At 43.4% G+C, this 11,306-nt stretch overlaps 1 protein-coding gene across 1 annotated transcript in view; it reads left to right on the forward strand.

Annotated features, from left to right (window-relative positions):
- Positions 1-4,009, forward strand: part of LOC311131073 (adenylate cyclase type 1-like) — a gene marked incomplete at both ends in the record, with an annotated part of 60,222 nt that extends 56,213 nt beyond the window's left edge. The window contains 5 exons of the mRNA XM_084163889.1: positions 1,290-1,436; positions 2,109-2,207; positions 2,592-2,706; positions 3,263-3,387; positions 3,662-4,009. Coding sequence (XP_084020015.1) covers positions 1,290-1,436; positions 2,109-2,207; positions 2,592-2,706; positions 3,263-3,387; positions 3,662-4,009 — 834 coding nt within the window. The remainder of the gene's footprint in view (positions 1-1,289; positions 1,437-2,108; positions 2,208-2,591; positions 2,707-3,262; positions 3,388-3,661) is intronic.
- Between the last annotated feature and the right edge of the window lie 7,297 nt (positions 4,010-11,306).

Here is an 11,306-nt window from a genome sequence, read left to right on the forward strand (position 1 = left end):
TGTATGGTTGTTGCGGTTTGGTTGCAGTTTGGTTGTGATTTGGTTGCGGTTGTGGTTGATATTTGTTTGAGATTTGATTGTGGTTTAGTTGTGGTTGTGGTTGATGTTTGGTTGTGGTTTGGTTACGGTTTGGAAGTGGTTTGGTTGAGGTGTGATATGATGTGGTCCTCTGTAGCTCAGCTGGTAGAGCACGGCGCTTGTAACGCCAGGGTAGTGGGTTCGATCCCCGGGACCAACCATACACCAAAAAAATTATGCACGCATGACTGTAAGTCGCTTTGGATAAAAGCGTCTGCTAAATGGCATATTATTATTATCTGACAGGTTCTCCGTTGCTGTGTCCACTGATTGATCAATATCCGTTCTACTGATGTCTGTTCCTCTCCCAGGCCCCTCACCCTCTCCCCTCTCAGGAACAGGAAGTGCTTAAATCAAACATCCTGTAGACTTCCCAACCAGGACATGTGTATTCCCGTCACGAGGATAGGATTGTTTTGTAAACAGTGGAACCAGGAAGTGACCCTGGGACAGTTGTTATAGAGGTGGTATAACAGGTCCTAGAGCAAGGGAGAGAGATGACAGTTTTTACATAGGGTTAACAGTACAGTTCCTACAGCGCCCTGGCATATTGGTACAGTGCATTGATTGACATAGGGATACCGGGAACAGTGGTGACCCTTAAACCCTGGAATGTTGTAGAATGGTTACAACATCTTGATCCCATGTATCCCTATGTCCATCAATGCACTGTACCAATATGCCAGGGCACTCTAGGACCTGTTCTGCCACCCCTGTAACAACTGTCCCAGGACCAGTGTAATAGCCCTATCTAGCTCTGGTTGCATGTCTACCTCTATTCTAGGACATGTACTGTTAACCCTCTGTCTGTAACAACTGTCCTAGGACCTGCTCATATCTGTGTATTAGCCCTATCTAACTTTTAGTTCCTTGTATCTGTTCTATGACATGTATTGTTAACCCAGGACCTGTTAATACCTGTGCAATAGCCCTATGTAAGTCTTGTTCCCTGTCTACCTAGCTGCCTGCCTGTTTTAGAACCTGTACTGTTATAACCATGTAACAACTGTCCCAGGACCTGTGTATGTAACCTGTGTATCTCCCTTTCTGCCTCTCTGATCTAGGACTGGTACCATTAACTCTGTAATAACTGTTCTTTCAGGGTGATGAACTTTTCCTTTAACCCTTTCTAAAAAATTGTCCCAGGACCTGTTAATACCTGTGTAATAGTCCTATCTAACGGCCAGGTTCCCTGTCTGAATCTATGTTAGGACCTGTACTACCAGTCGTATAGTCAGGTAGGAGTGCTGTTTGCCTCCATCGCTAATTTCAATGACTTCTACATCGAGCTGGACGGCAACAACATGGGAGTGGAGTGTCTCAGGCTGCTCAACGAGATCATTGCAGACTTTGACGAGGTGAGGCATCCCAAATGGCACCCTATTCCCTATACAGTGCACTGCTTTTGACCAGAGCCCTATCTAACCTTATTTATTTTATAGTCCACTACTTTTGACCAGAGTCCTATGGGCCCTGGTCAAATGTAGTGCATAGGGATGTGGCCCAACATCTCCTCTACTTTCACTTTCTACTGTTCCATGTGTACTGACAGTGTTGACATTAGCTGGTCAGAGATTAGAGTAGTGGCGTGATCATACAGTTCTGCTCTCTTCAGGGAGAGGAAGATATGAATGTGGGGAGGAGGTTGTTTTGGCTGAAAGTTGATAACAGGGTTTGGGTCAGTTTTAATTGAAGGCAGTCAATTCAGGAAAGAAACCTTAAAATTTTTTCTAATTCCATACTTGCATTTTTTACATCTATTTTTAATGAATTTTCAATTAACCTAAAAAGAGAAGCTATGTATGTCTAAAGTTAGTTGATTTCTGGTTTTTAAAATCAAATCACTTCCTGAATTGACTGACTTCAATTCGAATGAACCCAACTCTGGTTTGTTATTTATAATGCTTACTAGTCACATCTCTCTAATAACTCCCTGTAAACCTACAGTATATATAATTATTTATCTATTTTCCTTTCTCTCTCTCTCTCTCTCTCTCTCTCTCTCTCTCTCTCTCTCTCTCTGCCTATAGCTGATGGATAAAGAGTGCTATAAGGACATTGAGAAGATCAAAACTATCGGCAGCACATACATGGCTGCAGTAGGCCTGGTGCCTACCACTGGCTCCAAGGTACACTTAACTACAGCATAGCATACAGAGTGTGTGTGAAAATGTGGTGTGACCTCAATACAAACCGCTTCTGGAGACCCAAATCCAAGGGTCCTCAGATTCTATATATAAATATAGTGAGAGAGTGAGAGAGTGAGAGAGTGAGTGAGTGAGATCCTCTAAGGTGGACAAACAAAGCTTTCATTTTGAGACATAAATGCAAACTTTATGCAAACAACACTGTTCGTGAGCCGGCATTATTTTAAATCCTCATGATATGGGCTGCATTAGATAACTTCCTTCATAGCTGTACGGAATGTGCAACTTACAGTATGTGACCTGGGGATAAAAATGAGTGAGTGCCATTTTGTATTTATTTCTCTCTTCTTGTCTTGTGATTCCAAGGCTAAAAAGTCCACCTCCTCACACTTATGCACAGTGGCAGATTTTGCTGTTGAGATGTTTGATGTACTGGATGCCATCAACTACCAGTCTTACAACGACTTTGTCTTGAGAGTGGGTGAGTCAAAACACACACACACAGTTTTTTGTGAGAGTCAATGCGTAAAGTTGTGACCTTTGACACTAACTAGCTGTCCGTCAGCACCATCTCCTCTGTGTTCCATCGGTCCGTTCAAACGCGTCACTGAAAGAGCCTTGTGACAGGAAGCGTGTTACAGAGAGACCTGAGGGGTTGTCACTAGTTACCACATTAAAATAATTACATTAATTTGAGGGTAGGGTTAGGCATAAGTTTAGCAGTGTGGTTAAGGTTAGGGTTACGGTTAGGCTTAGGTTCAAAATCAGATTTTAAGAAGATAAATTGTGGAAATAGGCAGGGTTAAACCATAATTATGACTTTGTGTTTGTGGTAACGAGTATTCCATACTGTCTGCAGACTCTGTGTGTGTGTGTGTGTGTGTGCGTGTGCATGTGCATGTGTGTGACTGCAGAAACTTGGCGTTGTAGATTTGTGTGAACCACAGTGAGGATCATACTGATATGTATTATGTATGTATTTTCATTGTGCGTGTATGTGTGTGTGTGTGTGTGTGTGTGTGTGTGTGTGTGTGTAGGTATTAACGTGGGTCCAGTGGTAGCAGGAGTGATTGGAGCGCGGAGGCCTCAGTATGATATCTGGGGGAACACAGTCAACGTGGCCAGCAGGATGGACACCACCGGACTACCGGGCAAGATACAGGTACAGCACCCCAAACACACACAAATGTACAGACACACACAGACGCACACAGATTCACGCACACAGACGCACACAGATACACAGACGGACACACACGCACACAGACGCACACACACACTCTCAGTCACGCACGCACGCACACACGCACACACACACACACACACACACACACACACACACACACACACACACACACACACACACACACACACACACAATATGCAGGTGATCATTCAGTTGTTGTTTGTTACCATGTGTCCTACATTACCCACAGGTGACAGAAGATGTGCAGCGCATCATCAAGGGTCACTATGACTTTGTGTGTCGCGGCAAAGTCAGCGTCAAGGGCAAAGGACAGATGCTCACCTACTTCCTGGAGGGGCGGATCCCCGGCAGGGGGTCACAGCACCAGCCCAGGAACCTGGATCGTTCCCGGACAAGTCCGTTCAACCGTTCAACCATTAGCAACATCTGCACCAAACTGAGCCCTGCCCCCAACGTGACCCCCTATGCCACGATGCGAAACCTCACCCCCGGCACGGCCTCTGCAGCAACCACCTCCACCAACAGCACCATCCTCTACCTGCCCTCTGTGGCTGTTCCCACGGCGATGAGGGTGTGAGTGAGTGGCTGACATGGAGACTGACTCCATAGTGACCAAGGAATCCTCCTTGACAGATAGAGAGTAGAGATCAAGAGAGAGATAGAGTGGAGCAGATAGAAAGGGACTGAAAGTGAGATGAGAGTAGAGATCAAGAGAGAGATAGAGTGGAGCAGATAGAAAGGGACTGAAAGTGAGAGTGAAATAGGGATGAGAAAGAAGAAGCGGGTTCCACTTTACTGGACTTTCACTAGGTCCCCCTCTCAGAGAGAATGTGGTTCCACGGTACAGACAGACAGAGAAATAGTCCTGGACCCAGTCCTTTCTCTCTCTGTGAGGAGATGGAACTCAAGGATTTTGGTGACTGGCCAGCCGGGCTAGCAGACCACAATTTCTTCTAGTCAAAGATCAAAAATCTGTACCATGCAAATTTCACTCGCATTACATTGTTTTCATCTTACTTTACCTAGAAATTCCTTTCTCCTTATGTAACCATTCCTTGGTCTTCCTTACCTAACCATTCCTTCACCTTATCTAACCTAACCATTCCTTTACCTTACCTAACCTAACCATTCCTTCACCTTACCTTACCTTACCTAACCATTCCTTTACCTTTCCTAACCATTCATTCAACTTACCTTACCTTACCTTACCTAACCATTAATTTACCTTACCTTACCTTACCTTACCTTACCTTACCTTACCTTACCTTACCTTACCTTACCTTACCTTACCTTACCTTACCTTACCTTGTCATTCCTTCACCTTACCTTACCTTACCTAACTATTCATTCACCTTACCTTATCTTACCTAACCATTCTTTTACCTTTCCTAACCATTCATTCAACTTACCTTACCTTACCTTACCTTACCTAACCATTCATTTACCTTACCTTACCTTACCTTTCCTTTCCTTTCCTTTCCTTTCCTTTCCTTTCCTTTCCTTTCCTTTCCTTTCCTTTCCTTTCCTTTCCTTTCCTTTCCTTTCCTTTCCTTTCCTTTCCTTTCCTTTCCTTACCTTACCTTACCTTACCTTGTCATTCCTTCACCTTACCTTACCTTACCTAACTATTCATTCACCTTACCTTATCTTACCTAACCATTCCTTTACCTTACCTTACCTAACCTAACCATTCCTTTACCTTTCCTAACCTAAACTGTCCTTCACTTCACCTTAGGTTGACCCTTCTATCCATCTTATTATGGTTGCAAAATTCCAGTAACTTTCCCAAAATGCACAGGTTTTTCAGAAATCCCGGTTGGAAGATACTTGGAATTAGGAATGAATAAGATGGAAATCCAGGAATCCTACAAACAGGATTTCCGGAAAACCTGCGATTTTGGGGAAAGTTACCAGAATTGTGCAACCCTACCTCTTATGCATCTTATATCAGAGCTGTTGCCTTACCGACCGACCATTCTACAGGCAGAGTTTACTGAAAGTGTTATAATTCTATCGCCTTTCAGATAGATGTAGATTTTATCTAAGCATGTAGATTTCATCCCTTTTCTATATCAATGTAATTCTGCCAAGAATGTCTGTCACAGACTAGACCATATTCCGTTTCCTGGACCATATTCCTCCAATACAAACTGCCAGACCACATTGTCTATTGCAAAGTGAAGTAGTCTTTATTACAGCTTTTTAAATGTACAAAACTTTGAATTTAAGAAGGACAGCTATTATCTTAGAGATGGGGCATTGCCTTGTATCAGTTGGGGTTCAGCATTGGCCAACAGTATTGTTGGACGCATGATGACACCTTCCGCTGCATTGGAGTCCAGTTTGCTGTGTGTTTATATTAAAGTGGATAAATGATGCTTATAACTTCCAGAATCTTCCTTCTGTCATTCCAGTAAATTCCAGTAAATGTGTAGCAATAAAACAGTGTGTGTTCTTCTGAAACAGAATGTCCCCTGCCCTGTCCTGCTTGCAGTAGCAGTGTTGCCAACAGCATTTCAGTGAGATTCACTATTGGCTCCTTGATTTGTTGCTAGAAGTCCTTAGATTACGTTTTGCCGTGAGGTCAGCTGGTTCAGTCGCCCAACTCTGATTGGATAGTGCTGTTAGAGCATCCTGATTGGATAGATGTTTATTGTAAGAGCATCCTGATTGGATAGATGTTTATTCATTGTAAGAGCATCCTGATTCGATCGCTGTTTATTGTAAGAGCATCCTGATTGGATGGTGCTGTTAAAGAGCATCCTGATTGGATAGTGCTGTTTAAGAGCATCCTGATTGGACCGTGATGTTAACTGTAAGAGCATCCTGATTCCTGACTGGATTGTGCTGTTAACTGGATCATCCTGATTGGATACTGCTGTTAACAGCAAGAGCATCCTAACTGGATAGTGCTGTTAACTGCAAGAGCATCCTGAATGGATAGTGCTCTTAACTTGTAAGAGCATGCATTGCCGTGACAAAAAATAAGTATGTATTTCTGTGCAAAAAAAGAAAAGCATGTTACAGAGAGTTATTTTTTTGTGTTGAGTGTGGTGAGGTTACAATTCTTTGGTGGTTTAAAACATTACGTTTTTGCCTGCTTGTTTATTGAGTGATATTTTCAATGACAAAAATACCATGTTCAAGGTGTTTAACTTCTATTTTTATCAAACATTTATTGAGACCTGTGGTTTTGAAGCAGGAAGGGGAGTACAATTCTCTCACTGAAGAGCAACCATCCTCCTTCATATTCTCTCCCCGTTTCATGCAGAGCCAAATTATTTATATCATGGCACTGTATGTCTCTTATGGGCCACCGTAGCCAGTTACTTTGAAGGCCTCTCCTCTCGGCCTGCTATGCATCTTGTCTGTATGAGGTAAAGACACAACGACACAAACAGACCAACATACACAACAGACACACTACATTCCTCTCTACTATAGTCCTCTTGCATGTGAAAACTAAGCCAAGGAAAGCAGTGCTCTTGAATATATGCTGCTTTTGAACCTGTGACTGTTTTGGGGCGTTGTGCTGTGGTGTGGTCGTACGATCTTCAATTTGATGTTTGCGGTAGTTGAACAAACGTCTGAAATCGACTTCAGTTTGTGAGTCATGTTGGACCTAACTGTGACATTGCAGGATGGTAGGAGGCCGGGAGTTGGTGGGGGGGGGGATCTACTCTGTGGTCATAATGATATGGATTAGGTGATGTATCAATGGCCAACCTATTGTCGTAAACATATTATACATATCGTCTCCGTCCCAAATGGTACTCTATTCCCTATATATTGCACTACTTTTGACCAAAATTAGTGCACTATATAGGGAATAGGGTGGCATTTGGGAAGCTCCCATCCTGTGTTCATCAGTAGCACACAGACCTGTGGCTATGGGGTTTCACTGACTGTATTTTTACTGTTTCCATTTGTCATTTGTTTAAAGGGGATCTCAGTGCTTTTGTAACTCAAGAGAAACTTTATTGGAACACTGTAGCACGATCAACAATCACCATATTTTATTAAGACTGAAGTGATTCTGCCTATCATATCATATCAACCAGAAAGTCTCAAACTCTTCATCGTTCTGTATCCGATTCAGATCAGATTCAATCTATCTCCATATCGTCATATCAGTTTCTGAGAGAAAAAAAAAGATTTTTATATACCTCTGCTTTGGACAGCCAGTAACATTGATGGACAAGGGTTCTATATTCTATATTTCCTGTGAATTAGATATTGATATTTTCATATATGATACGGGTTGAAATATTGTGATATGTTTAGGTATTACTCACTGTATATTGTATGTAGAGAGACATGACATACAAACCTGAATGATGGTTAAATATTTGTCCAATATTCCTTTTGTTAACAAAACAGTATTGGTTGATATGTTTTATGTGAATGTACATTTCTTATGGAGAAACTATTTTATACTATAAGTGTTTGCACTGCTATGATATTGACGTATTATTAAAAAATAATCAACGTAAGCTCTTGGTCAATCTCCTCGACCCTTTGTGTTTTTCCTGTGTGTGTGTGTCCATGTGTGTGAGGCAACCAGAGTAGTTGCGTATGGAGAGGTAACTAAATTCATAACGCATTAAAATGACATACCACTGGGCCCAGCAGAAGACAAAAACAAAAGGGATGTAAGGAGAGGGGGGCAACAGCACAACATGGGGTCAGGCTGTAGGTCATAGTGCGGCCTCTCTGTGGCTCTCTCTCTGTGTTGTGGTTGGTTGTGTTGTAACAGTGTATGGACGTCATGTGGGGTAGACACTGACAACATGACAGGAATCTTGTCCAGAGAAGACAGGAAATCTGTTGACACCAAGACATCACTGATCCCCATAATATTGAATCCTCTCAAGGGGAGAATGGCCAACAGATCTGGGAATATGGGTATAAAGAAAAAACACACAGACACATTCTCTCTCTCTCTCTCTCTCTCTCTCTCTCTCTCTCTCTCTCTCTCTCTCTCTCTCTCTCTCTCTCACACTCTCACACTCACACTCACACTCACACTCGTGAGGTTGAAAAAGTTTGGCATGGGCCCTCAAATCCTGAAAGGTTCTACAGCTGTAGCATTGAGAGCATATTGACTGGCTGCATCACTGCTTGGTACTGCAATCAGAAAAATAAAAGCAGTACAATAACAGTAAAAAAAACAGTAGCTAGGCTATATACAGGGGGTACCGGTACAGAGTCAATGTGCGGGGGCACCGGTTAGTCAAGGTAATTGAAGTAATATGAACATGTAGGTATAGTTAAAGTGACTATGCATAGATAATAAACAGAGAGTAGCAGTAGGGTAAAAGAGGAGGGGTGGGGGGGGGGGGGGGGGGGGGGTAGCCATTTGATTAGCTGTTCAGGAGTCTTATGGGGGTAGAAGCTGTTAAGAAGCATTTTTGCCGTGCGGTAGCAGAGAGAACAGTCTATGACTACGGTGGCTGGAGTCTTTGACAATTTTTAGGGCCTTCCTCTGACACCGCCTGGTATAGAGGTCCTCGATGGCAGGAAGCTTGGCCCCAGTGATGTACTGGGTACTGGGCCGTACGCACTACCCTCTGTAGTGCCTTGCGGTCGGAGGCCGAGCAGTTGCCATACCAGGCAGTGATGCAACCAGTCAGGATGCTCTCGATGGTACAGCTGTATAACTTTTTGAGGATCTGAGGACCCATGCCAAATCTTTTCAGTCTCCTGAGGGGGAATAGGCTTTGTCGTGCCCTCTTCACGACTGTCTTGGTGTGTTTGGACCATGATAGTTTGTTGGTGATGTGGACACCAAGGAACTTGAAGCTCTCAACCTGCTCCACTACAGCCCTGTTGATGAGAATGGGGGCGTGCTCTGTCCTTTTTTTTCCTGTAGTCCACAATCATCTCATTTGTCTTGATCACATTGAGGGAGAGGTTGTTATCCTGGCACCACACGGCCAGGTCTCTGACCTCCTCCCTATAGGCTGTCTCATCGTTGTCGGTGATCAGGCCTACCACTGTTGTGTCGTTGGCAAACTTAATGATGGTGTTGGAGTCGTGGGTGAACAGGGAGTACAGGAGGGGACTGAGCACGCACCCCTGAGGGGCCGCAGTGTTGAGGATCAGCGTGGCAGATGTGTTGTTACCTACCCTTACCACCTGGGGGCGGCACGTCAGGAAGTCCAGGAGTTAGTTGCAGAGGGAGGTGTTTAGTCCCAGGGTCCTTAGCTTAGTGATGAGCTTTGAGGGCACTATGGTGTTGAATGCTGAGCTGTAGTCAATGAATAGCATTCTCACGTAGGTGTTCCTTTTGTCCAGGTGGGAAAGGGTAGTGTGGAGTGCAATAGAGATTGCATCATCTGTGGATCTTTTGGGGCGGTATGCAAATTGGAGTGGGTCTAGGGTTTCTGGGATAATGGTGTTGCTGTGAGCCATGACCAGCCTTTCAAAGCACTTCATGGCTACAGACGTGAGGGCTACGGGTCTGTAGTTATTTAGGCAGGTTACCTTAGTGTTCTTGGGCACAGGGACTTTGGTGTTCTGCTTGAAACATGTTGGTATTACAGACTCAGTCAGGGACAGGTTGAAAATGTCAGCGAAGACACTTGCAAGTTGGTCAGCGCATACTCGGAGTACACGTTCTGGTAATCCGTCTGGCCCTGCGGCCTTGTGAATGTTGACCTGTTTAAAGGTCTTACTCACATCAGCTACGGAGAGTGTCAGAGCCAGTGTAGTACGATTCAATCTTAGTCCTGTATTGACGCTTTGCCTGTTTGATGGTTTGTCGGAGGGCATAGCGGGATTTCTTATAAGCATCCGGTTAGAGTCCCGCTCCTTAAAAGCGGCAGCTCTACCCTTTAGCTCAGTGTGGCTGTTGCCTGTAATTAATGGCTTCTGGTTGGGGTATGTACGTACGGTCACTGTGGGGACGACGTCATCGATGGACTTATTGATGAAGCCAGTGTCTGAAGTGGTGTACTCCTCAATACCATTGGAAGAATCCCGGAACATATTCTAGTCTGTGCTAGCAAAACAGTCCTTTAGCTTAGCATCTGCATCATCTGACCACTTCTTAGCACCTGGTGCTTCCTCCTTTAGTTTTTGCTTGTAAGCAGGAATCAGGATGATAGAATTATGGTCAGATTTGCCAAATGGAGGGTTTGGGAGAGCTTTGTACGCGTCTCTGTGTGTGGAGTAAAGGTGGTCTAGAGTTTTTTCCCCGTCTGGTTGCACATTTAACATGCTGGTAGAAATGAGGTAAAATGGATTTAAGTTTCCCTGCATTAAAGTCCCCGGCCACTAGGAGCGCCACCTTTGGATGAGCGTTTTCCTGTTCGCTTATGGCCTTATACAGCTCATTGAGTGCAGTCTTAGTGCCAGCATCGGTTTGTGGTGGTAAATAGACGGCTACGAAAAATATAGATGAAAACTCTCTTGGTAAATAGTGTGGTCTACAGCTTATCATGAAATACTCTACCTCAGGCGTGAAAAACCTTGAGACTTCCTTAATATTAGATTTCATGCATCAGCTGTTGATTACAAATATACACAGACCCCAACCCCTTGTCTTACCAGAGGCCGTTGTGCTTTTATTTTTTATTTTTTTAGGTGGTAGATCAGCTTAATATTGCAGATAGATTGTAACTTCCATCAATGTAATTGTCTGCATCACTTCCAACCCCCCATGTTTTATATATATATATATATATATATATATATATATATATATATATATATATATATATATATACATATATACATATATTATATACATATATACATATATACAGTGGGGAGAACAAGTATTCGATACACTGCCGATTTTGCAGGTTTTCCTACTTACAAAGCATGTAGAGGTCTGTCATTTTTTATCATAGGTACACTTCAACTGTGAG

This window comes from Coregonus lavaretus (assembly GCF_964263955.1).
Source record: "Coregonus lavaretus genome assembly, chromosome: 6".
Lineage (NCBI taxonomy): Eukaryota > Metazoa > Chordata > Actinopteri > Salmoniformes > Salmonidae > Coregonus > Coregonus lavaretus.